At 57.2% G+C, this 25,851-nt stretch overlaps 1 protein-coding gene across 1 annotated transcript in view; it reads right to left on the reverse strand.

The window, feature by feature from the left end:
- NCOR2 (nuclear receptor corepressor 2) overlaps positions 1-25,851 on the reverse strand; it is a 222,054-nt gene that overhangs the window by 138,207 nt on the left and 57,996 nt on the right. The window contains exons 3-5 of the mRNA XM_082853706.1: positions 13,604-13,821; positions 7,413-7,540; positions 3,712-3,889 (exon numbers count right to left, since the gene is read on the reverse strand). Of these exons, the coding sequence (XP_082709832.1) occupies positions 3,712-3,889; positions 7,413-7,540; positions 13,604-13,708 (411 nt within the window). The 5' untranslated portion in view covers positions 13,709-13,821. The remainder of the gene's footprint in view (positions 1-3,711; positions 3,890-7,412; positions 7,541-13,603; positions 13,822-25,851) is intronic.

Genomic DNA, 25,851 nt, shown 5'->3' on the forward strand with positions numbered 1-25,851 from the left:
GACAAAAGGCTTTGGCGATATGGTTCCTGGAGCCCAGTCCTGCTACCTGCTGTAGGAAACCACTCTTCTGCCCACCTCTGATCTTCCACCAGGACTGAGAAGGGACGGAGAGAAGCACAGCAAGAACAAGGGCTGTGGACAGAAGGCTTTCGGGGCCAGGGCACCCTGAAACAGTTCATCCAACCCAGGGATAATTCTCAAAATGACATGAGCAAAAAGAAGGTTTCCATCCCCAAACCCGACAGGAGCAGCGCAGGGGTGAGACGAAGCAGTTGGCAACCGCTAGCAACTGTTGGAAAAGTTGCTGGAAACTTTTCCTTAAATTCTTGATGGGGAAAATCCGTCTTCTTCAATGACTTCTTCCTTAAGGTTCAGGCTTAGCTTTTATTCTAAGCAAAACCACACAGGCAGATCCGTCAACTGACAGATAAAGTGCGGTCTCTCCATACAATGGAATATGATTCAGAGTGACGTACAGACGCATGGTAAAGCACAGATGAACCTTAAGAACATGATGCTGAGTGAGAGAAGCCAGACATAAAAAGCCACACATCGCATGATCCCATCGATACGAAGTGTCCAGAACAGGCAAGTCCATAGAGACAGAAAACAGATCGGTGGTTGCCAGGGGCTGCGAGGAGGAAGGGACTGTTTGATGGGTACCAGGTTTACTTCTGGGGTGATGAAAGTGCTCTGGAACTAGACAGAGGTGGTGCCCCACACCGTGACTATACTAAATGCCACTGAATTGTTCGCTTCAAAGTGGTTAATTTCATGTTCTGTGAATTTCACCTCAATCTGAATGGAAGATGATGCAAGCCTGAAGGGCGAAGGGTGCTTTCTGCAGTGCTGAGTTTTCCAGGAACGGGACCAAGGGAGCCTGGCTAGCGGGCCTCCAGATGGTTCTCCCGATGGCTGCTGGCCTTCGTTTAGGCCCAAAGCCACAGGAGGAAAACAACAATCCTATACCCTCACCAGTCACCGCTAGGTAGCAGTCGGCACCATTTTCCCCATCAGACGCCCTTGGTGTAAAAATTCAGGCCAGTGTGGAACAGAAAAACTCATTATGTAAAATTACAGACACAGAGGCAGCAAAAGCCTTAGGGGCTGGAGAGGACCCACTGGGGCTCCCCCTGTCTCAGACCCAGGAAAGGGCAGGGCCAGCCTCAGGCACCCACAGTCCTCTCCCCCAGTCACAATGATGGGTTCCAGGACAGGCCTGGGCCTCAGTCAAAGGCAGGGAGATAAACAGCTTTGTCCTGGAAATGTGGAGACAGAGGGAAAGTTCTTTTTTTTGGCCTTGAATGTGGGAAGAAGAAGGCCTGGAAACTCAAACTTTCTCCTTGTTAATACACCAAGACCACGTGCAAGATGGCAGGGCCAAGAAATGGACAGAGATAGAGACCTGGTAACGTGTCACCTGGATCAAGCTGTGCCTGAAGCCAACGACCCCTCGATTTCAGTTATATGAGCAGGACTCCTGCCTCAACCTGTTTGACACGGGTTTTCTGTCCCTTTCAGCCAACGGGGCCCCAAAAGACAAAGAGGTTTTCAGAAATGGTGCTGTTTGTGATGATTCTAAAGTCCCAGAACAAAGTTTGGTGAATTCCAAAGGAAGCTTCTGCTGCCACGGGACTCCAGAGGCTGAAGGCCACGGAAGCATTATAAAACAGGACATTTTTATATTGCATATTTTTATATGAAAAAGGAACACAGCCGGGGCCGGTGGGGAGGGAGGTGCTGTTTAAAAAAAAAAAAAAATCCCATCAAATTCCCATCTCACGTACCCAGCTGAATTCTACACAGCAGATGCAAAAAACATCTGAACTCCCTCAGAGTTGTGTTTCTCCCCTGGCTTCTTCCCTTGCCCAAAATTTGCTCATACTTTCCAAATGTTCTTAACAGCCTGGAGCAATTACTGTAGTTGGTCCAGCCAGGCCCCTACACTGGGCCCATCACTCCCCCACACCCATGGGGTCCAGGAAGAGGAGAGAGAGAAAGACAGACAGACAGACACAGAGACAGAGATAGAGAGAAGCAGAAATGCGGAGACAGACAGACACAGACACACACACACCCCCCAGGCAGAGAAAGACGGAGACACAGGGACAGAGAGACAGAGACATACAGAGACAGAAGCGAAGACTGAGAAAGACCCACAGAGGGAGAGGAAGCATCCCAGGGAGCCCTAAGCAGAAGGACAAGCACAGAGCCACTGTCAGGCCTGGAGACCCTCAGAGGGACCCACAGGTCTGAGGACTCAGAGCCCAGTTCTGGAGAGATGCGCGGCAGGCAGCAGAGCCCAACAGGGCTGTCCAGAGACACCCGTCAGCCTGTTCTCTGGGCAGAACCAGACATGAGCACAGGGATATGGCCCACTCGGGGCTCTGGTCCCTCGTGGGGGGTGGACATCAAGCATCCCTGGTGTGGCCCTGTGCCCCCCTTCACATGCACCCCACTCCCCTACTGCCCAAGACCCACTTCAGGGAATAGCTTTTCCAATGGCAACAGCCCTCCCAGGAGGCTGAGCAGTGATGGAATCTATGAGGAGTAGGCTAACACAGGGATGGCAGAATGGCAGGCACGGGGGACCAGAGGGGAAGCCCGAGGCGGGACAGCCCAGTGGGCAGGTCTGGGCTACAGACCCGGGCTGCCTGGGCTTCAGGGCCTGCTCCCCACTTCCCAGTGACCGTGGGTGAGTGGCTCTCTTAGCCTGGGGCCCCGCCTATAAAAGGTGATCGCAGACCGGGCTTCATCAGGCTGGAAAGGCACAATGGAAGGACACTCACGCTCAGCACAGTCTGGGCCTCCATGTTAGCTTGTCATCATCATCGTGACCACCCCGGGAAACCCCTTTCCTGTCAGCCCCCCGATAAAGAACTGGCCTCAGCCTGAAACCCCACCAATCCAGTGTCGGGCAGAGAAGAGGATCCAGCAGGTCCGAGTGGGCCACTTCCCTCCGCTCTCCTGGCTCCCAGGCCCCACCCACCCTCACTGGTGCTGCAGTGAGATGAGCACTGACCTCACCCAGCAGCTGGGCGGCCGTTAATGAGCTAATGTGCGTCCTCATGGTCATGAAGGAGCATAAATGCACTGCTCAGCACGTGCGGAAAGGACATCCATCACGCAGCCGGCCAAGGATGAGCGTATCATCCGGCCACAGTCCCTGCCCCACCCTAGGCAGTGACAGTGAAATGACAGCCTCTGAGGCAGCTGGGGGACCCCAGGGGACAGAAGCATCTGGGCCACTGGCTGTGACTCCTCCGTTTAGATAGAGAGCAAATGAGCTTCTAGCGTGGACGGTCCTGGGGCTCACTGAAATAGCAGAAAAACCTCTCTCAGCAGCAAACCATGAGTGCTTAATCTGTGCACATTCTCCCCTCCATCTGAGCTCAACTTTCTGCTTAAAGAAAAGTAAAATGCAGGTGCCTCCAGGGCACAGTGATCCCCACGGGCTGAACACACTCCAGCAGCTGGAGGGGGCAGTGGGGGAAGCGGTCCCTCTCCAGCCAAGAAATGGCCCACGGAGCCAAGCGCGTCCCTGGACCCTCCTCTGGCTGCCCAGCCTCTGCACGCCCCGGGCTCAGCCCTTCTCCCAGCCTTCGCCCAAGCCATCGCCCCAGCCCAGCACGCCTACCCCCTCCCTTGTTCCCCGCCCAATCACAGCAGCACCCAAACCCTCAGAGGAGCTCCCGGCTGAGCAGGCCTTACCTTGGACAGGTCCTCGGAGCCCCCGGGCTGGCCAGCGGCCAACAGGGGCGAGGGCCGCAGCAGGGGGTCAGGCAGCAGCTCCAGGCGAGGGCGCTTGCTCTCCAGGAACTCCATCTCCGACTTGCCCAGCTCAGGCAGGTATGAGTGCGCCTCGGGTCGCAGGTGAAGCTCCTGGGACCTGTGGGGGGCAAGGGCACACGGCATCACGTCTGCTGCCCGTCCTGCGGGAGGAGTGCCCATCTGCTCAAGGGCACACAGAGAGGCAGGACTCAAATACAGCTCTGTCTTCCTCCAAGTCAGCATTCACTAACTACGTTTACAGCAAGAGAACGTACTGGTGCTGGGTTCCCTGCTCCCTCACTGAGTGTGGCCCCCAGACCCGCAGCCTCAGCCCCTCCTGACGCTGCTTACAAATGCAGAATCTTGAACGCCACCCCAGACCTATTGAATCTGACTCTGCGTTGAAACAAGATCCCTGGTGATTCACGGGGAAAGTCTGAAAAACACTGTGGGTCTAACACAGACGATAACACACATGACGCTGTTTGCAAATCACTCGCCCAAAGCAGACATCACTAGCCGATCACAGCACTCTGGCTGCTCAACCTGGCCTTGCCTCCTTTGCAAGTCAGCCCAGCAGCCTTATGCAGAGATAGGAGCTGTCCAGCCTAATCACTCCCAACTAACTCTCCTTAACCCTCCTCCCCAGTTTGCAGAGGAGGAAACTGGCCCAGAGAGGCCGTGGCCTTGCCTGAGCACACACAGCTGAGCCACGACTCCCAGCCTCCACCTCCAGCTCCTGCCCAAATACTACCCCTGCTGAAATGCTTTTCCAGTTGATGTTTTTTGCCCAATAAACTTAGAATAGAATCCAAACGCATTCTCCCCACACTCAGGCCCTGCCTGGTCTGGCCCTTGTTCACCTTGCCCACTGCATTCCTGCCTCAGGGGCTGTGCGCTGGCTAGGCTGGAACACTTCCACACCAGCTCCTTCCACGCTGCCTCTCCTCCTTCCTGTCCCAGTGCATGGGGCGCCTCCTCCTAACAGCAGTCTCCCAGCCCACCAGATACACCCCGTCTCACCCCATCTCGTTTTCTCTGTCCTTCTTTGCAGCCATCACCATCTGCTTGTTGGTTCATGCATGTTTGGGGGCCGCCTCCCCCGTCCCAGAGTGTCTGCTCCACAAGGGCAGGGACATTCATCTGTCTAGGGCCTGACATACAGCAGGCGTTCAATCAGTGCGTGTAGGCTGAATGAATGTTACTGACTGCAGTGTGGGCTGAGGCTATGCTGCTGTCCTCCCCTCCCTGGGGGGCCCGTCCCTCGCCAAAGCCAGGTCACAAGATGCCCCTCCTGCCCACCTGAGAACCAACAGCTTCACAATTACAAGATGCCCTGCAGGAAGCAGGTGGCATCCACATTGAAACATGAAAAGGGCACCATCATAGGTTAGTGTCCCCCCAGAATTCATGTCATCTCAGAACATCAGAATGTGACCTTCTTTGGAGATAGGGTCTTTGCAGACGTAATTAACTGAGATGAGGTCATTCTGGATTAAGTTGGGACCTAGACTCGATGACAAGCGTCCTCCTAAGAAGGGCTGAGGACACAGACACGGGGGGGGGGGGGCAGAGACTGGGGTGATGCAGCAGCAGGTCGAGGAACACCTTGGGCCTCCAGAAGCTGGCAGAGGCCGGGAGCAGGTCCTCTCCCGGAGCCTTCGGAGGGAGTGCGGCCCTGCTGGCATCTGGTTTCAGACTTCTGTCCCCCAGGAACTGCCTTCAGAGGGAGTGCGGCCCTGCTGGTATCTGCGTTTCAGACTTCTGTCCCCCAGGAACTGGGAGAGAACACGTTTCTGCTGTTTTAAACCACCCGGTGCAGAGGGACTGAAGCCATGGCCCGCGGCAGTGGCCTCCCCGCAGGGCCCTGGATGCCTCCATGCAGCTGCGGCAGCACAGAAGGCCCAGGCCAGCTCTCCGGAACTCTGGTCCCACCTAGGCCGTCCCTCAACCTCGCAGCCTCAGCAAGGCGACGAAGGAAGAGACGATGGGACAGGGCCCCTGGGCCAGCCCAGCCTCAGCGGTCCCTGCTTGCCCCTAGAATCACTGCACATGGCCGGAAGGATCTGAGGGTGGAAGTTATATCCTGGCCCTCCATAGCTCCAAACCCTCCCATAGTCCCCTCGAAGTTCACCCTCCCGGCCCCCAGCCACCTGGCTCAGCCCAGCCACCCGGCCTCCTCGCCTTTCTGGAACACTCCAAGCACATGCCCACCTCCAGGCCTTTGCACGTGTTGCTCCCTCCACCTGGAAGGTCTTCACCGGGCTCTCTGAGCGGCTGGCTACTTAGTGGCCAAGCATCTCTCCCCTGAGAGGCCTTTCGCGGCCTCTCCAGCCAAAGAGCAGCCCTTCCCTGCCCTGCAGGAAACAGGTCACCTGCCTCGTTCTGGAGTCACCTTGTGTGTTTGTTGCACCTCCCCTGCTAGACTGTGGGCTTCCTGCAGGCAGCGCTGCCTGTCTAAGTGCCCGCTGGCAGCCCACAGCCTACAGTAGGCCATCGCATGTTAGAAGCTCAGGACTCTCGAGAGTTCCCTGGTGGCCTAGTGGTTAGGATTCCAGGCTTTCAGTGCCGTGGCCTGGGTTCAATCCCTGGTCGGGGAACTGAGATCCCACAAGCCACGTGGTGTGACAAAAAGAAGCAGCAGAACACCTAGAGGGGTGGGATAGGGAGGGTGGGAGGCAGGGAGATGCAAGAGGGAGGAGATATGGGAACATATGTATAGGTATAACTGATTCACTTTGTTATAAAGCAGAAACTAACACAGCCTTGTAAAGCAATTATACTCCAATAAAGATGTTAAAAAAAATTTATATACATAATTTTGTCACAAAGAAGTATGATAGTGTGATCAATAAAAGATTTTCAAGCATAAAAAAAAAAAAAAAAAGAAGTAGGGGCTTCCCTGGTGGCACAGTGGTTGAGAGTCCGCCTGCCGATGCAGGGGACACGGGTTCGTGCCCCGGTCCGGGAAGTTCCCACATGCCGCGGAGCGGCTGGGCCCGTGAGCCGTGGCCGCTGAGCCTGCGCGTCCGGAGCCTGTGCTCCGCAACGGGAGAGGCCACAACAGTGAGAGGCTCGCGTACCGCAAAAAAAAAAAAAAAAAAAAAAAGCAGCAGCAGCAGCTCACGACTCTTAGCAATTAGAGCTGTTACTGTCTCAGGCACCTTGGGGCCCTTCTCTGGCCTTGGCCCTCCCCTCACTGGGTCCCCACCCGTATGGCTTGCTCTCTCCCACCTGGATTTAAGGAAGGCAAGGCAGGCCCACAGGCCCAGTCTGCCAGCTGAGGGATGGCAGAGGACTCGGAGAAAAGGGGATGACAAAGGGATGGGAGGAAGGGGGCTCCCCATGCGCACCCAGCTGTGGACAGTCACTCCCAACCAGCAACCCAGCCCCACTCCCCTACTTTTTGGTGGTCACCCCCTCCTGCCTGGGCCACACACCCAGAGGCCACTGCAGGCTCACAGCGGGAAGTCCAAGGGCCACATGGCTCTTCCCTGCCCATCCCCACCCTGCCCCAGTCACAGCCGCACCAGGACAAGGGCACAGCCTGACACCCCTTTGTTTAACACCGACCCTGCGAGCTCATGAGCACAGGCCTCCACTTCCCCGTCTGAGCAATGGACACACAAACCCCTCCTCACCTTTCATTCCCGGGCTGAAACTCGGACAGCAGGGAGGGCCTCCTCCGCTGGGGCTGGATGATGGAGCCAGGCGACAGGTGTGAGGTGTAGTCACGGGGGTGGTGCTGGTACTCAAGCAGCCCGACGTCCTGCAGCAGAGGACACAGACCAGTGAGCACCCATCCCGCCGCAGTGCAGCCCACACGGCGAGGCAGGGCCAGAGCCCCCTGCCCGGCGCTGCTTCTGTACCCGCGGACCCTCCCACATCCTTTCCCGGCCCTCCGACCCAGTCCAGCCAGAGGACATTCCTGGGGCCAATCGCCAAGGAGAAGTGACACATTCAACTGAAGGACACCTGGTCCTGTCCTCTTTCCAGATGAGACAACCAAGCCCACGTGTTAGCAGAGACAAATGGAAAAAGGCACAACCTGCACGTCTGCCATGGGTGCAAGTGACACAGCAAGACACGGGCATCCACGCCAGGGGACAGTGGATGACACGGCAAATGCTGACGGTCTGCAAGGCTCAAAGACCAGATTCCAAAACAAAGCCCCGACGTGGGAGTCCCCCGTGTTACAGAGGGAAAACCTACACACGTGTGTCACACAGGCAAGCATAGCTCCAAGTCAGAAGAATAAACTCCAGGCAAAACATGCCTTCTTCAGTAATATGCCATCCATTACCCATTACCATCTGTGGAAAAACTAAACACTAACAAATTCGATGTACCCCGATTAGCAACTACACCCTGATTTGAGACATGTTAAAATTTTTTTTTAAAAAAAAGATAGAAAAGAGAAGCCTTTCAAAGGAGAAAACAGGACAGGCTTCCTATGTGTACCAATCCAAATCGATTAGTTGGGCCTGCAGAGAACACCCAGTTATACTGTGGGGTGGCAATCAATTAGTGATGTCTGACACGAGTAAGGCTTGGGAAAGCGTGGGATTGTAGGTGATTTGTTTTCTTCTTGGCACCCTTCTTAATTCTCCCAATTTTCCAAAAAAAATCTAGTCATTCTTTTGCTGTCTGGCTTTTTTTTTTTTTTAAGCAGTTATTTCTGCAAAGAGAATTAGATGATACCACGTAGGTGTGTTGGAAATGTATGTGTTTCAGACCCTCCAAAACAAACACATGTAAGAGGCTGGGAGGCTGGAGGCGAGAGAGGATGAGTAACTAGAATCAAGAGGGATCCTGTCAACCTCAGAGGCTGGAAATGAGGGAAGGGCCTTCCTGGGCAGCCCGATGTGGAAGCAAGAAGCTGCACGGCCTCGGGCTAGAGGTATCTGTCCATCCCTTAAACTCTCTGAGCCTCAGTTTCTTCATCAGTGGAATGGATGCCTGAATTCCCTGGTGGTCTAGTGGTTGGGACTCCGCGCTTCCACTGCAGGGGGCACGGGTTCAATCCCTGGTCGGGGAACTGAGATCCCGCACGCCGCGCGGCGCGCCCCAAAAAAAAAGAAAGAAAACTGCAATGGATGCCTGACCCAGATGGAAGGTGGCCTCTGTGTCTCCAACCAAGCATCCCCCTTAACTCTCCATGGGTTTCCCTGAAGACTGAGGGCAGCTTCCAGAAGACAGAGGACTCAGCCTCCCCCCTCCACCGCACTCCACGATGTCGTGCACAAGGCACCGGGTGCTAATGAAGGAACAAGAAGAAAGGGCTGGAGGGAGGGGGCGGCAGCTTCTGGGATCATGCCGGCACGGCTGCCAGGCACAGATCCGGTATGCACACGCATGCAGAGGTGTGAGAAGAAATCGGCAAGCACTGCAGAATGCTGGGAGGAAAATTCCCTCTCACACAAAAGCAAAATGAACAAAGCAGCAGAGAGGCAGACGGTCCAATCCCTTGGGAGAGGGCCCCGGCAGGACAGCGCCTACCACTGCCAGCAGAGGCGGGAAAAGGCGCACGGCCCCTGGGGCTCCCGAGGCAGGGGCATGGGCGGCCACTGCATGAACCCTTCTGGCCTCAGTTTCTCAGTCTGGGAAGCAAGCAGGATGGCCTCATTAGCACGGTCCCTCCAAGGACCATCTTGGGGGCCATTTCTGTGGTATCCACACTGATCTCCAGGGCTCTGAGTCCAGGGACCACCAAGGGTGCCTGCATCTCTACAGGAAGGCAAGAACTGGGGAGACCCCAAGAGAGACCGAAGGTGGGGCTCACTGTGGTCACAGGAGCCTGAAGACACTAGGCACTCAGGCTAGAAACCTCCAGCCACGTCTCAGAACACGAGAACCCTCCCCATGTTAACAAGACATTCCAACCCCACCTGCGGCCCTCACACATGTACGTGGCCCAAGCAGGCTCCTGCGTCCGTGACCCTTGGTCTGGGGGGAGCGCCGAAGACGAGAGGATTCAGATCCTACTTGAGAGCTTGTTGACGGGACCGCGGCATCTGAGCGCACGGCCAACACGGTCCTGCTGGCCTCGGCCTAGACCCATCCCCGTGCCCGCGAACTGCGTCACGTGCGGAAGGACCATGTATCCATTTGTGACAAACTGGAAATGAAACAGACTGGTCCTTCCCACAGAGAGCCTGATAAGCACTGATCTAGGGCAGGAGTCAGCAAACGGGGCCCAAGGCCAAAGCCAGGCTCAGCCTGTTTCGTCAGGTGTCACTGGCACACGGCCACGGCCATTCCTGTACGTGCTGGCTGAGCTGCTTTCACGCTAGGATGGCAGCAGCGCCAGAGTAGCTGTGACCGAGACCGAGTGGCCGGAGAAGCCTGAAATATTTACAGAGAAGGTTTGCCAGTCCCTCCTCCAGAGGAAAAGCCCACAGTGTACCCTGGGGGCCATTCGCAAAAGGATACTAGTGGGCACGTCGTCGTCATGACAGCAGCAGCATCAAAGTCATCAACACTGCACTGTATCAGTCGCGCTTACTCAGCCCGGGCGTTGTGCAGAGGCCTCTGCACATGTCAACTAACTTGATCCTCAGGGTCTTAGAACTACCCTCGCTCAACTGATGGGGAAACTGAGCAACAGGGAGGTAAGACCACTCGTCCAAAGTTTCACAGCTAGGAAGTCACTGAGGCAGGATATGAATGCCAGCGGTCTGGCTCCAGAGTCTGTGCTCTGAAAAGCCCTTCTAACACTAAGGCACAGAGAGGCTAAGTCACTTGCCTAAGGCCACACAGCAGGCAGGAGTGGCGCTGGGATCGATTCCCGTGTCTTTGGACTTTATTTAACACATTCATTTAGTGCAAAGCTTGCAGGAACTCGAGAGAGCTCGGGGGGTCCCGTGGGGCTTGGGAGAGAAGGCAGAATCGAGCTGGGCTCTAGAAAGCTGGAAAGGAGACAAGGGGGGGAGGATGTGTTGGGACCCTCAATCCTGGGAGACCCTCAGTGCCAGGAGCCCGCCAGGACCCTCAGGGAAAGATGTGGCGTCCTGATACTGTGGGCGAGGGAAGCCGAGACCACAGAGAAGGAGAGAACAGGGCTCAGGGAGGCTCTGAGGGTGGAGCAGGTGGGATTGAACGAGCCATGCATACCAGCACCATGAAGAGAGGCTCGGAGTGTGCCTGAGGCTGGCTCAGGGTAAGCACACCTGGAACTGAGCCCTCCATCTGCGCCGGCGTAACACACCAGGCAGCCTGGACATGACACAGGCTGAGGTACAGGCCAGCAGAGAAGGCGGCTCCCACCGCCCCTCTCAGAGTGCAGAGCCTCCTTGGTCTCCTGCCACCCCGCCAGGAGGACAGAGGCGGCTGCCACGTACAGACGCCGCCCCGGGCACCTCGCAAACATCCGCCAGTGATGCTTAGGCCCACAACACCCATACTGCAGATGGGAAAACTGGGGCTGCCCCCACGGGGTTAAGCAAGCAGCCAGGTGTCACAAGGTGAGCTGGAGGAGCAGGGATTCAAAGCCACATCTGGAGGTTCTTCTGGGCTCTGGGCGGGGGGGGACTCACCATCAAAGCAGCCCCATGCCCAGACACCCTGGAAGAAGCCTCCAGGGCCAGGAGGTGCCACCCTGGATGGAAGCCTGTTGGGAGCAGGTACGGGAGTGAGCTGAGTCCCAGGAAGGTCACAGGTCACGGGGTCCAGGCCCCGCCCCCTCAGCCCAGCAGACCTGCCTCAACTACTGTACAAGGAGCTGGGACCCCTGGGTTCCCACCTGGCCCTTGGATGGGGCATTTGCCTTCCACGCCTTTTTCCCTTTTCCTCCGCCCTCTGTCTTCCAAAAACCCTCTGCCCCCCAAAATGGGGGCATCTCACAAACGCTGCCTGTACAGTGGGCTGGCGGTAAGGGGTTAGGGGGCACAGGGCTGCAGGGGGACCTCCAGATTACAGTCCCAACACTCACCTCCCACCAGCCAAAGAACAGTGGCTCCAGCCCCGGACACATGCCCAGGAGAGCAAGACCCCCCCCAGGACGCCTAGAATTCTTGTTCCTGCCTTTCCAGTAACAAGCAGGGGCCCCCAGCTGGGTCGCCCAAGCACGAGGCAGGGTGATCAGGACGTGGGGCCCCACTGCTGCCACCACACGGGATAAGGATGCCCTGCCTCGTAGCTACCCAGGGCCCCTGCCCACCCCCGGCGTCAGCCTCCTGCCTGGAGGAAGTGACCACTGGGTCCTACCCGGCCCCATCCTGCGTCACTGACGGCCCAGCGGGAAAAGTGCGGGCGGCATCTGAGATCAGCTGCTGACTCCACGTGACCGCGAGAGGGCCCAGCTGGGGCAAAGGATGGGGGGGTTGCAGGACGGCAGGGGCCATAGGGACTCAAGGACTAACCGAGTCTGGGCCCTCGGGGAGGGAGTGGGAGCGGGGTAGGAATCTGGCAGGAGGGGACGAGAAAGAAGAGAAACCAGAGGCAACCGCCAGGAGCCCCCAGGGGAGGCAGCCCCTCCAAGCAGCTGCAGTGACAGTGACAATATTGCAAGTGGACACAGCTGGCTGAGTGTCTGCCAGGCACTGTCATAAGGACCTTCCGCAGATCATCACGTTTAAGCCCCAGGAGAATCTAGGAGACAGACTCTCTCATTACTCCATTCTATGGATGACCAACCGAGGCTCAGAATCATTAAGCGACTTGTCCCGTTTCCTCACCTGCAAAATGTTCCCCATCTACAAAGTGCAGAGCATACGCGTACCCTCACTCCAGTGATAAAGAGAAGCGGGTGCAACCGTATGCATAAAGGGCATAAACAAAACGCTCACCCTGTAGTAAGCACTCCGACGACAATGCTTAATTTTGTGATTGTGATTATGATAAAGGTGCTGACCACACATCACAGCAAAGGACCCCCAGGAGCACAGTCCTCGGCCCTGGGCACACAGCAGGTGACCAGTAAATAGTCATCCGTTTCACAGGGGCTCAGAGTCCTGAAGCGGAAGCCGACTGCCTTCTCACGGCGATTTAACCCGAGGCCTATCGTTTAACCTCCCGGCCTCAGTCTCCTCATCTGTGAAATGGGACGATAATGCAAGGTGCTCTTTCATCGGGTTGTTTGTGAGGATTCGACGACCCCGTCCAGAACGTGCCCGCTTATCACAGCTGGCTCTCAAAAGCATCTTGGGGGCCCAAATCCTCAAGAGGTCCCTGTTCTTGGGACACCCTCAGGCTGGTCCACTGGGCTCATATGCAGAAACACCTCGCTCATGGAAGATAGAAAAGCCCTCCCATGCCACTTCCTCTCTGCATCTTAGGAAGGACCACACCAGCCAAGCAGGACAGATACAGGCGTGTTCACACAGGGGCCGGCACAGCAAGCTCTGACCCCAGCTGCAACTGCAAACCCTCACAGTCCCTCACCAAGCAGCCAGGAGACCAAACGGGGGAGGCCCAGGACCCCGAGAGCCCTCTGGCAAGCCCCTGAGGATACAGAACATAACCAAGGCTCATCCTCAGGGCCACATGCAACTAGAGATAAAGTCAGGAAAGGGGCCCCCACTAGGAGGTGGACAGAGCGGGGTGCAGCTCAGAAGAGCTGACCAACGGTACTTCCCTGGCAGTCCAATGTTTAAGACTCTATGCTTCCACTGCAGGGGGCACGGGTGCGATCCCTGGTCAGGGAACGAAGATCTCAGGCCATGCGGCGCAGCAAAACATTTTTTTTAAAAGAGAAAGAGCTGACCAAGGGCACGCCCGCTCCCTCCCCAGCAGGCCACCCCCCCGCCACTCACACAACGATGGGGAGAAATAGGAACCCAGGGACAAGAGAAGGCCCCAAAGGTGACCCCAGGTGCACACTTGTGCCGCTTACCGTGTGTGGCCGGGCGATCTGCACGGGGTAGGAAACGCCGTGGGGCGGGTAACGGGGCTCGGTGGCCCTCCACGTCTGTGCCACGGGCTGCGTGGACCCCGACATGGTGGTGGGCGTCCAGGGGGGCTCGTGGGCCCCTGTAAGCTCCCTCTCAATGGTCTCCAAGGATTAAAAGCCAGTCTTCGTCATCTGCCCGAGGGCCACCCTGTCCCGGGCACCTGTGAGGCCAGAAAAGCCAAAGCGGGGTCAGTCCCAGGCGGCCGCTCCCTGCAGACCCCGGCGGGGCCCAAGTCCTTCCTGTGGCCCCTGTGAGGAGGAGCGAGCAGACAGGGGCCCTCCGGGACCCCCTCCATGCCACTGGCAAGCCCCGTGCCCACCGACGGCAGCGGGAGACGCCGCGTGGTGTCTGAGGCCCCTCCAAGCCACAGGCCAGCAGCTGCGGCACAAGCCACATCGGCGACAGCCGTGTCCTCCCCCGCCCCAAGGCCCTCGCTCAGCAGGCACGGGAGCTCTAACTCTGCAGGCATTGCCCCCACAACCCCCCCATGGCTCTCAAGCACCCTCAGCACACCCCACCCCACCCCAAGTCCTCTGCCAGTTTGAGTCACCAGGGCAAGGTTCCCCGAAAGCACCTGGCAGCTCAGGCAGGCGACTGCTGTCCCGGGAGGGGAAAAGTCCGTACACCCGTCCAGGGTGATGGTGGTGAACGGGGTCGGCTCCGGCAGAACACAGGTCACAGTGTAACCCCGGGCAAGGTCGGGCCTGCCTGGGCCTCCCAGTGACCCTCTGGGGAGGGTGAGTGACACTACGACGGGGGAGCAGGACAGATGTGAGGTTGGCCCGGACGTGAACTGAGAGCGAAGCGACTGGGAGCCCGAGGGCCACACTGGGGAAACAGCCGAGGACACGGATGAGAGCCGGCTGGGCCCCCTGTGGCTCCCGGAGGGGCAGGCAAAGGATGCTGTCCACGGGGAAGAAAGCACTCATGTGTCCATGATGGAAGGAGTCCACTGGCTTTACAGATGGGGAAACTGAGGCCCAGGAAGAAGAAAGGACTCAAGTCAAGAGAGCAAGAGAGCCCCTGGTCAGAAGGGGCCTTTGCCCAGAAATCTCCGGGGGGCCCCAACCTCCCCAGGACCCTTCTCTCCCTTCTCCGCCAGCCACTGCTCCATGCAGCCTGCCCAAGGTTATAACTGGCTCCACCGCCCAGGCCCGGGCTGAAAGCCAGGCAGGTCTCAGGCCTCCTCCACACTCAGCCACTCAGAAAAGGGGTGTCCATCAGGCCCCTGCCATGTGCAAACCCCCCACTCACACCCGCCACCCAGGAGCTAAGGAGAATCCAAGAGGGCGCAGGGGCCCGGCACCTGGATGCCCCCATGTGACGTACCCTCTCGGGCTGGGGTTGCATCTCATGTGTACCCCCAGCTCCCTGTACTTTCATCACAACGTCCCTCATCGCCCTGCCCTCCGCTGACAACTGTCTTTCAAGGGCGTGGACGCCCTAAACCTCTGCCCTTTGGAGGCCTGATGTGGAGGGATATTGGGGGGGAAGGTTGAGATCATGGTGGTCAAAGGAAGAACAAGACCCCCTTCCCTCCCACCTGGGGGCCAGGACTGCATCCCACTTCCCACCCCCATCTCCTGCTACAGTAGACTCGACTTTTTTTTTTAGCAACCATCTTCCCTCCCCAGACTCCAGGAGTGATCATGTGATCTGGGCCTGGCCAATCAGATTCCTGCCCCTGGGCCAGCGATTGGTTCAGGGATGGGCATCTGACCCAATCTGAGCCAATGAGAGTCAGTCTTGAGACTCTGAGAAGGAACCAGAAACAGGCACTCTCCACTGGGGCTGTAAGCCAGGAGGGTGAAAGCCTGGAGCTCTCAGGAACCCCCACTTGGCAGGGACCTACCCAAGACCATACCCCCAGGAAGGCAGATCTGAAGGGTAGAGAGAGCACAGCTGGGTCCTGATACAGCCATGCCTGAAGGCAGATCAAAGCTGCTTCTTCATTTAGGGAAGCCAAGGCACTCCTTCTGTGTGTTTTGCCTTTGCCAGCCCAACCCAGCTTTCTGTCACTTTGCCATCAAAAGTTCTGACTCACCCAGAGAAGGAGGGAGTCACAAAGGAGGCAACCTTTCCATCGGGTGCTGTCAATCCTTCCAACACTGCAAAGCCAAAGAATTCCAGAGCCCAAACTGCCACACCTATGACCACCTCAGGAAGAAAGCCCACGTGGACTTTTCCCAGACACCGCGACAGGGCGCACTGCGTCATTCTTAGGAACGTGGGAACAGTCCTGCTCAGCAAATGGGAGCTACTGTTACTACAGTCACTAGCTCTGTCACTGCAGTAGCTGCAGCCCGGTCACAGCGATGTTGTGGACACGGAAGGGAGGCAGAGCTGCCCGCGCCAGTCCCCACCAAGAGCAACGCGGCAGCCCTCCGGCAGCCCAGAGACAAGAGACTGGCCTTGGGAGAGGGGTCAGTTGTGGCCACCAGTGCTGGACCCTGTCCCAGAATTCCCTGTGTCCCAGCTCATCACAAAGCCCAGCAGACCCTGGTGGTCTGATGCAGCAAAGCCAGTTCCATTCCGGCCTCTCTCTGGGTTTTTTGGGGGTTTTTTTGTTTTTGTTTGCGATACGCGGGCCTCTCACCGTTGTGGCCTCTCCCGTTGCAGAGCACAGGCTCCGGACGCACAGGCTCAGCGGCCATGGCTCACGGGCCCAGCCGCTCCGCGGCACGTGGTATCTTCCCGGACCGGTGCCCGAACCCGTGTCCCCTGCATCAGCAGGCGGACTCTCAACCACTGCGCCACCAGGGAAGCCCTCTCTCTGGGTTTTAAACGGTTGCCCGCTCTCTGCAAGAGGAAGAGAGCAGCACCTGGGCAGAGAGAAGCCCAATCTGCTTGCCTTTCCAAGGGCACCACGCGCAACTTCCAAGTTGCTATGTGACTTCGCATTGCATGAGGCGGTGAGAAGTCTAATTTACCAGTAGATTTCTAAGCTCCTTTGCCTAACGAAAGGCCGACTGAGGGAGGGCAGCCCCGGAAAGATGCTCACGGTGTGCACTGCATGTGGGCTCCAGACGCCAGGGAAGTGACACCTTTTCAAAGCAGCCCTGGAGAATCCTCGGCCACTTCCCCACCCTCCTCGTGCCAAGGCCTGGCTTCCCACGACCTCAACGTTCACAGAGTGTCCACCGCCGAGCTCGGGGTTCGTGCCCCCACCATCCACCTGTCAGAGGATCACTCCGCCAGCTCCACGGCCCAGCATCCTCATGTGCAGGTTGTCCCCGAAGCCAGGGGACTCTGGGGGTCTTGCACCTCCTGCATTCACCACGAGCTTATTTTAATAAGCTCCATTTCTATCTCCCCCAACCTTAGCCATATTTTTTGCCAACTTGAAAAGAAAAATTATTTTTAGGAAAATAGTTTGACAGTTCCTAAAAATGTTAAACATAGAATTACCGTAGGACCCAGCAATTCCACTCCTAGGTGTATACCCAAAAGAATGGAAAACAGAGACTGAAACAAATCAAGGTATTCACAGCAGCAGTATTCACTATAGCCAAAGATGGAAACAACCCAAGTGCCCATCGACCAATGAGTGGAGAAATAAACAGAACGTGGTCTATCTGTACAACGGAATATGATTCAGCTATAAAAAAGAACCAAGCACTGACACATGTCACAACGTGGATGAACCTTGCACACGTGATGCTAAGTGAAAGAAGCCAGACACGAAAGGACAGATACCATATGATTCCACGTATAGGAAATGTCCAGAATGATAAATCCACAGAGACAGAAAGCAGACCGGTGGTTACCTTGCACACGTGATGCTAAGTGAAAGAAGCCAGACACGAAAGGACAGATACCATATGATTCCACGTATAGGAAATGTCCAGAATGATAAATCCACAGAGACAGAAAGCAGACCGGTGGTTGCCAAGGGCGGGGGGCAGGATGGAGGGGTGTGGAGCGACTCATGGGTATGGGGGTTACCATGCAATGACGGAAATGTTTCGAAACTAGATAAAAGTGGTGTTTGCATAACACTGTGAACGGCGGGGCAGGGGTGGGGATGAAGCTTTGACCTCATCAGCAACATTCGGAGGTGCATGCCAGGAAAAAATATGACATTACTTCATCAAAGACAAGGGTAGGAGAGGATGCAAGCAATCCATGGGGCAACGTTGGGTCTCCTGGACCTGGTCTCGGCTGAAAAGGGTTCTGAGAACTGGATCCAGGTCAGAGCAGGAGTGCGATACAGGGGCCCCAATGTCACTGCAGGGTCTGGGAGCTTTGGCGTCAGGAGAGGGTGGTGGACATCCGTTGATCTCCAGACCCTTTGGGGTCCCCACTGTGAGCTGAGCTCCAGGCTAGTGAACGAGGCAGGGTCCAGGCCACAGAGGGTCTCGGTGCCCCGGCGGAGTGCAGACAAGCAGCAAATAGTGACTTCTGAGAGCAGGCTGGGGGCTCTGGAAGCCTTGGGGAGGGCGAGGGGGTGGCAGAGAGAACTTTCTGGAGCGTGAACAAGACACAGCCGGGGGAGGGGGAAGTGGAGGGGGCTCCGGGCAGAGGCCACCACCTGAGCAAGACCCCGGAGATGAGACCAGGCATCTCGTGCTTGAGAAATTCATCAAGTCATTCAAGGCCCACGAACCATGGAAAGGATGGATTTTGTTCAAAGGGCAATGGGGAGCCACGGAAGGTGGTGCAGGGAGAGAGGAAAGGATCGGGGTGTTTGACAAGCAGGCGTCGTGAAGAGCGAGTGTGTAACCCAGAGGCCTGGGGGCTCTCGCAAGTGTCCCTGCACGAGATGACACCGGTGGGATCGGGAGAGCAGGAACAGAGAAGCAGCAGCAGACGGAGTGCAAGTCGAGAAGGAGCCTGCCAGCCAAAGACACATCTTGCTCTGGGGGTGAGGGAGGCCGAGCAGCCCCCCAGGGACAGGGGCCTGTCATTCCCCCCTCAGGCAAGGTGCCTCGGGGCTCTGTCCTCAGTTTCCTCCACTGTAGACAGGGAACATGCGTGTCCCTGCTCCACGGACCCAGGAGGACAGCACACCTGTGAAGGGTGCCTGGTAAACAGCAGGTGCTCAATAAGGCAAACTCAGCCAAGTCAGGGCTCCACGGGGAAGAGAGAGCGCTCTGGCGAGGTTAAGGACTGGCTTTGCCAGGTGGCATGCGATGCTGCCGAGTCCCACAGGACGGGGACACCGCAAGCCCCACCGGGCCTCGCATATCCAAACCGAAAACCACGGGCCCACAGAGCCGGCTGGAGGAGGGCTGCACACTGCAGGCCCAGCCCATGCTGGGAGCACCCGTGCACACGGCCAGGGCCACGCAGCCGCCCTGGGAGAGCCCCATAGGCTGTGGGTCTGATTCGGCAGCACCCCACAAGCCTGCCAAGCCCGTGTTCCATCCACGGAGAAAGCTCACTGCCTGTGATTCTGTGTCTGCCTTGCAGGGCCTAACATAGCGCCGGGCACACAGCAGGTGCTCAACGAACGAAACTGTCAGGCGGAGGTGAGCGCCAGTAACACGAGGTGAGGCTGGAGCCCGCCACACCTGCATCCCCTGACCCTGCTGGGCAGAGGCCTCTTTCCGGGGGGAAGTTTCCGTCCTGCCCGGACATCCCCTCTCGGGCCCCAGGCAAGAGGGCCAGGGAGGCCACACCAAGACACATTCCACAGATTTTCCGAGTCTGAGCAGCCAGGCTCAGATCGGGGAGGGTGGGGTTATAGCCACTGGGGCTGGGATGTCTCTGCGGGCACGGGGAGGCGGAGGGGGTGTTTGCTAAGGGGCTGGAACGGAAGCTGAAATGTGCCTGGGAGCCTTCAGACCTGAGCCCAGGAAGATGAAAGGGGAGCTGTCTGCACTGCACACGCCTGACACTTTCTTGGAACTGACCGGGCCGACGCTGGGACTTGTGGCAGGTGGGGAAGCTTCAGAATTTAAGGTTAGCTGTCAGCGCTGACCCGCGCGCTCCTCAGAACCCCCCGCGGCGCTCGAGTGGCCGCCAGGCCCACAGAGGGGACACGGTCTACGACACCCCACCCCAGCCAGCCTGTCTCGGGCCAGGGACACACACGTGTGCTGGGAGCCTGTGGGCAGGGACCCTGCCGGTCTCCCTAGTGTCTGACGTGTAGCAGCTGCTCCCTAAATGTTTGTTTAAATTGTATGCTGACCCCCCATGAGGGGCGTGGTGCCTGGCACACAGTAGGTGTGTTATTTTCCTGGCGCTGCCATGACAAAACGCCACAAAGTGGATGGCTAAAGACAACGGAAGTGGATCCTCCCACTGACCTGGAGGCCAGGAGTCCAAACTCCAGGTGTCAGCAGGGCCACACTCCCTCCAGAGGCTCCAGGGGAGGATCCTTCCTTGTCCCTTCCAGCTCCTGGCGGCTCCAGGTTTCCTTGAGGCCCCATTGCTCCAATCTCTGCCCATCTTCACGTGGCCTTTTTTCCCATGTGCCTATGCTTGCCCTTCTTATAAGGACTCCAATTATATTTAAGGCCCACCCTCTCCAGTGTGACCTCATCTTAACTAATTACATCTGCAAGAGACCCTCTCTCCCAATCAAATCACACTCATAGGTTCCGGGTAGACGTGAATTTGGGGAGGACGTCATTTAACCCAATACAATAGGTGCTCAATAAATATTTGCTTTGTCCACTGCTATATCCCAGAGCCTGGCACAAAGTAGGCACCCAATAAATATCTACTAAACAAAAAGGTGCCAGGCGGCTTGGCCTGAGGAGGAGGAGGAGAATGGGGACCCGGAAGCCAGCCCTGGGGCAGTGGAGGGCGGATGGGGCAGGACTTGAGGACAGAAGCAGTGCTGGGGTGTGAGGTTAAGCTGCTACGGAGACACCAGCTAGGATGAAGCTGACTGCTCCCACCTTGTGTTTCTAGCTTCCGGCATGCTGTAAAAATCGGGGACCGGCCAAGCATTTGATGGCCACCTTCTGCAGGGGCTCACGGCACAGAAGAGACGCCCAGGAGCCCAGCTCTGAACTAAGTCATAAGATGAACATGGGAAGTGGCACGGGTGAGGCTCACCCGGCCTGGCTCACGGAGCCTGTATGGCCCACACGGACGGGGGCAAAGGCAAAGCTCCTGCCCCTGCCCTGGCTGCTGCCCGCTGCCAACCACAATCTATAGGCGCCTCCTGTGGGACAGGTGCCGGGACGCAGCAGAGAATAGCAGACCCAAACTCCCCGTCCTCGCAGAGCTGACATTCCACTGGGTGAGACGGGAGTAATTGTAGGGTGGTGGACGGTATCTGTGCTATGGAGAAAAACAGAAGCGTGAGGTGGGTAGGCAGGGGATGGGGGGTGAGGTGCAGTTTTAAAGTGGGTGGTCCGGGACAGCCTCACCGGAAGGCATCTTTAAGCAAAGTTGTGGAGGAGGGGAGAGAGGGAACCAGCAGATGTCTTGGAAGGGTGTTCCAGGCAGAGGGAACAGCAAGTGCAAAGGCCCTGAGGTGGGAGAGGAACAGCAGGGGGACCCGAATGGTGAGAGCGGAGGTCACATGGGGCTTTCACTCCAAGTGAGATGGGAAGGATGCCACACCTCTGGGCAGGGGTGATGTGAAGGGTCTCCTATATCAAACCTGCCCCTGGCATCTCTGCACTCAAGGAAACTTCAGCTGCGCCCCCTGTCAAGGAGCCACGGGTGCAGGCCTCTGTACATAAAAGGGCTGACCCACCTGTAATCCTAACTCTGTTAAAGGAGGAAGACCAGCTTCCTTGCCCCTTACCTGGCAAAGAGGTCACTGGGCTCCCTAAGGAGGAGCCAGGACCCCAATCACAGCCTGTCCTTGGCCCTGCCCGAGGGGCGGTGGCCTGGAGTAGCTGAGGGTCACCATATTCAGAGCCAACTCAGGCTGCTGCCCACAGAGGTGCCACCTGCCCCCCGCAAGCTGGGACCAAGCTAAACAAACCCATGCCAATGGGGTCTCCACACATTCTGGCCAATCAGGAAATTATTTGCGTATCTACAATGCGCAGGCACTGTTCCAAACACTGGAGCTACAGGAGCGAACCAGTCAGACAAAAAGGCTTGCCAGTCAGAGCTGACATCCAGTGACAGGTCTGTCCCAACAGGCAAAGCGCCCAGCCAGGTGCTCACCGGGAAATGGATGGATGGACGGACGAAGGGAGAATGGATGGACGGATGAAGGATTGATGCTAAGATGAATGAGAGACGGATGGATAAAGGAGAGATAAAGGGAAGGGAGAGGGAGGACAGACGGATGGACGGATGGATGGATGGATGGGCTAATCAACCAATGCATATCAGTTTAACTGTTCCATTTTCCAGGGGTTTTCTGGTCTTACTTTTTTAACCAACCCCCAGAGCCAAGCGTGTCTTTATTCCACTAATATCCCCCCACGTCAGGCTCCCTGCAAGCCACCACGGGGGACACACATAAGCACCGTCCTCCCCGTGGCCCAAGCCCATACAAGTGCTCCCCAAGCCCCAGGCTGCTGGGCACAGAAGCCCTGGGGAAAACTGCCTCTGGTCCCAAACTCCAGAAGCGCAAAGGGAGGGACTCAAGGCCCACCCTCCCCGGGGCACCCCTTCTCCTCCTCAAGCCATAGCCAGCACCCCTCCCTCCTGGGGAAAAGGAGAAAAGAAGAGCCAGCCCACTCCAGCCTCAGAAACATCTCCCCTGTGGCCAGCAGGACCTACAGCCCCGGGTAACACGAGCCCTCACGCCACACGCATGCACCAAGCAACAGCCAGAACAACAGCTTCCCGTGGGCCCAGACTGTGGCCCAGACCCCGGATCTGCTCCCGCCGGGCAGTCTTCCAGGGACCTGCTTCCCTCTCCCCACCCAGCTCAGCCAGGCCCCAGCGACCAGCTCAGCACGAGGCGCTATGAAGAGGATTTCACAGAAAAACCCCAACGTCTGGCTTCTCTGAAACCCAGGGACTCTCGCGTATTGCCAGTGGGGACGTAAAATGGTGCAACCTCTGCGGAAACTGGTCTGGCAGCGCCTCAGTAAGCTAAACACAGAGACGCCATAGGACCCGGCAATTCCACTCCCAGACATCCAGCCCCAGAAACGAAAACAGGTGACGAGACAAAACGCACATGAATGTTCACAGCAGCGCTATTCACAACAGCCAAAACGTATCAAGAGAGACAACCCACATGTCCATCAACTGACGGGCAGATAAACAGAACGTGGCCCATCCATTCACTGGAATAGTATTTAGCCATGAAAAGGGGCATATACACCATGGAAACACCATGCCAAGCCACACGCTGAATGATGCCATCTACGTGCAATGTCCAGGAGAGGTAGATCCATTGAGTCAGATGCGGGCTGGTGGCTGCCAGGGGCTGGGGGAGGGGAGGAAGGGGAGCGACTATTCATGGGTATTAGGTTCCCCTTGAGGTGATGAACGTGTTGCAGCACGAGATAGTGGTGATGGTGACACACCACTCACTCTACTCAATGCCCACGAACCGTACACTTCAATATGGTTCAAATGGTAAATCGTGTGTGTTTTTTCCCACAACAAAATCACTTAGGGGCACGACCGGCTGGAGGCGGGCAGGAGCTACCCACATGGGATGGACACACCCTCTCCTGGTCAGCTATGGTCGTTTCTATCCCCAGCCAGGCCAACGGTACTCAAAGGCCAAGGGCTCAGTTCCCCTTCTCCGTCCGGCCTGGCTGGCTGGCTGGAGCTCTCACCTCCACCATCACTTCCCGAGAACCCGACCCCAACTCCAACTTGCCAGCCTGGGCTCCCGCAAGCTTCTCTCTTCCCGCCGCTCCCCTGGGCCCAACGCCATGCACCACCACCATCTGTTTACCCACTGTCTCCCCGCCCCCAGACTAAGCTCCTGACCTGCAGTTTGAGCCCCACCGGGTATCACATGCAGAGTAGGAGCCCTGGAGGCTGTGAGCTGTCACAGCCCCTCAGTCACTAAGGAAAGGTGGTGCCCTCCAGCAGGCTGCCCTAATCCTAGACATGTACCCTCTCCACCAAGCCACCTCCTGCCCGCGCATTGCTACGTGTGGAAAGTGACCAAATGGGTTCAAATCCCGACTCTGCCACGACGTAGCTGTGTGACCTTGGGCACAGTCCCGACTTCTCTGGGCTTTATTGTCCCATCTGTAAAACTCTCTTCCAAGGGCCAGTGGAAAGAGGATTCACTGGGAAAAGATCTATGGGAAGTTCAACACCCATAAATGAGTCCCCAGAACAAGAGCCGCGGCTGTTACTACCCTGCGCTGCTCCAAAAACTGGGACGAGGGAGGGAGACAGGCAAGGTAACCAGCCACGGCAGTGATGATGTCACTGGCAGAGGTAGTGACCTTGACTATCCCCACTTTGCAGATGAGCCAACTGAGGCTGGGGGAGGTGAGCCGACCAAACGGTGAGTCCCTAATTAGGAGGTGAGACCAGGGACACCCACACCTGAAAACAGAAAAAGCAGAGGGTGCTTCCCGGGGTGAGCAGGCCCTCGCAGTCTGGAAACAAGGAGAAGGGGGTGCTGCTCTTCTCAGCCCTGAGACCTTGTCTACACAACGTCTCACTCATTGCCCTCTTGTTACAGATGGGAAACTGAGGCCCAGAGAGGGTCAGCAGGCTGGTGCTGCAGTGGCCAGACTCCACCCTCCTCAGCCGGATCGCTTGGCCCACGTGGTCCAGGCGTCTGAGGAGGTGGGCACAGTGGCCTGCACTGAGCCCAGGGGCCATGCAGGGGGGACGGGCTCCAGCTGCACCAGGACAGCCAGGTTCCGCGACAGAAATGCCGCTGCAGCCTGGCTGGGAGGCCGTGGAGGAGAGACCCCCAAACGCCACATCCTGCATCAAACCTTCCGGGGAAGGGGCTTCCCTGGCGGTCCAGTAGTTAGGACTCTGCGCTCCCACTGCAGGGGGTACGGGTTCGATCCCTGGTTGGGGAACAAAGATCCTGCAAGCTGCACAGCTCGGCCAAAAAAAAAAAAATAAAGAAGAAGGAAAAAGAAAACAAAAAACCTTCCAGGGAAAAACATGCCCCCAGCACCTGCCCCACCTCTTACCTCCCTGAAAAAGGATCCCCAGCCACTGGGAGAACCTCCGCCCACCCCCTGCCACTGATTCTGCTTCGAGAAACCCTCCCAGGTCCCTCATACCCGCCCCTTGCTACCGGCAGGTTCTACCTCATCCACAGGCTCCCACTCACCGGAAGAATCTGATTTCCGTCACCAAACATGATTATCCCCATTCAACAGATCAGGAAACAGAGGCTCAGAGAGGTGAACTCACTTGCCCAAGGTCACACAGCCAGAAAGCTGCCAGGCGTCATTCTGATGCCCTAAACCGCCAGCCCAGGCCCCCTCCCAAAGCAAGCAGGGATGCGGCGCTGGTTGGAGCTGTCAAGGAGGCCCGTTTCTGTTTCCAATTTAATTGGTACGTTTTGTGTCTGCCGGGCTGCGGCCAGCTCAGCCTCCCGGCCCAGCTTCCCTGCCAGGGCAAGAGCTGTGACTCTTTTTCTTTTTTCCCCTTTTAATTTTAAAAGGAAGAGAGAGAGAGGTTGAGAGAGAAACCACAGCCCTGACAAACCTCCTGGCACACCAGGTCACAGGGTTCCGCACGAGAACCCTTGCCTTGCGACACGACCTCCCTCTGGGGTATTTCACAAACATTACGCCGGATTTTTCCAGGCTCTTCCTCATTAAGTTCTGGGCACCCCGGGAGGGACGTGGTTTCCATTAGAGCCGGCTCCTCCATCTGGCCTTCCAAACGGCAATTTTCTCTGCAGAGGGAAGCGGTGGAGGGGGGGACGGGACACAGAGAAGAGGCTGGTGTCTGGGCGGCGGCTGTGTGACCTGGGCAAACCGATTAACCCCCTGCCCTGAGGCTGGGATGTGGGGTGCGCCTATGAAGGGGGTCCCCAGGAGGACCCTGGGATTCTAAAGGATGAGGGGCTGGGGTCCTGGGTCCGCCCAGTTGGCTGCCTGGGTCGGACTGAACCAACAACCGAAGAGAAAAGAGGCCACAGAACCCAGCGCTTGACATTCTGCTAAGTGAAATAAGCCAGACACAAAAGGGCAAACACTGTAGATTCCGCCCAGATGAGGTGCCCAGAGGAGTCAGAATCACAGAAGGTAAAAGGGTGGGTGCCAGGGCCTGGGGGAGGCACAGGGGGAGCTCGTGTTTAACGGGCGCAGAGCTTCTGCTCTGCAAGATGAAAAAAGTTCTGGAGAGGACGGCGAGGACGGTTGCACAGCAG

Source organism: Leucopleurus acutus, assembly GCF_964270905.1.
Source record: "Leucopleurus acutus genome assembly, chromosome: 13".
Lineage (NCBI taxonomy): Eukaryota > Metazoa > Chordata > Mammalia > Artiodactyla > Delphinidae > Leucopleurus > Leucopleurus acutus.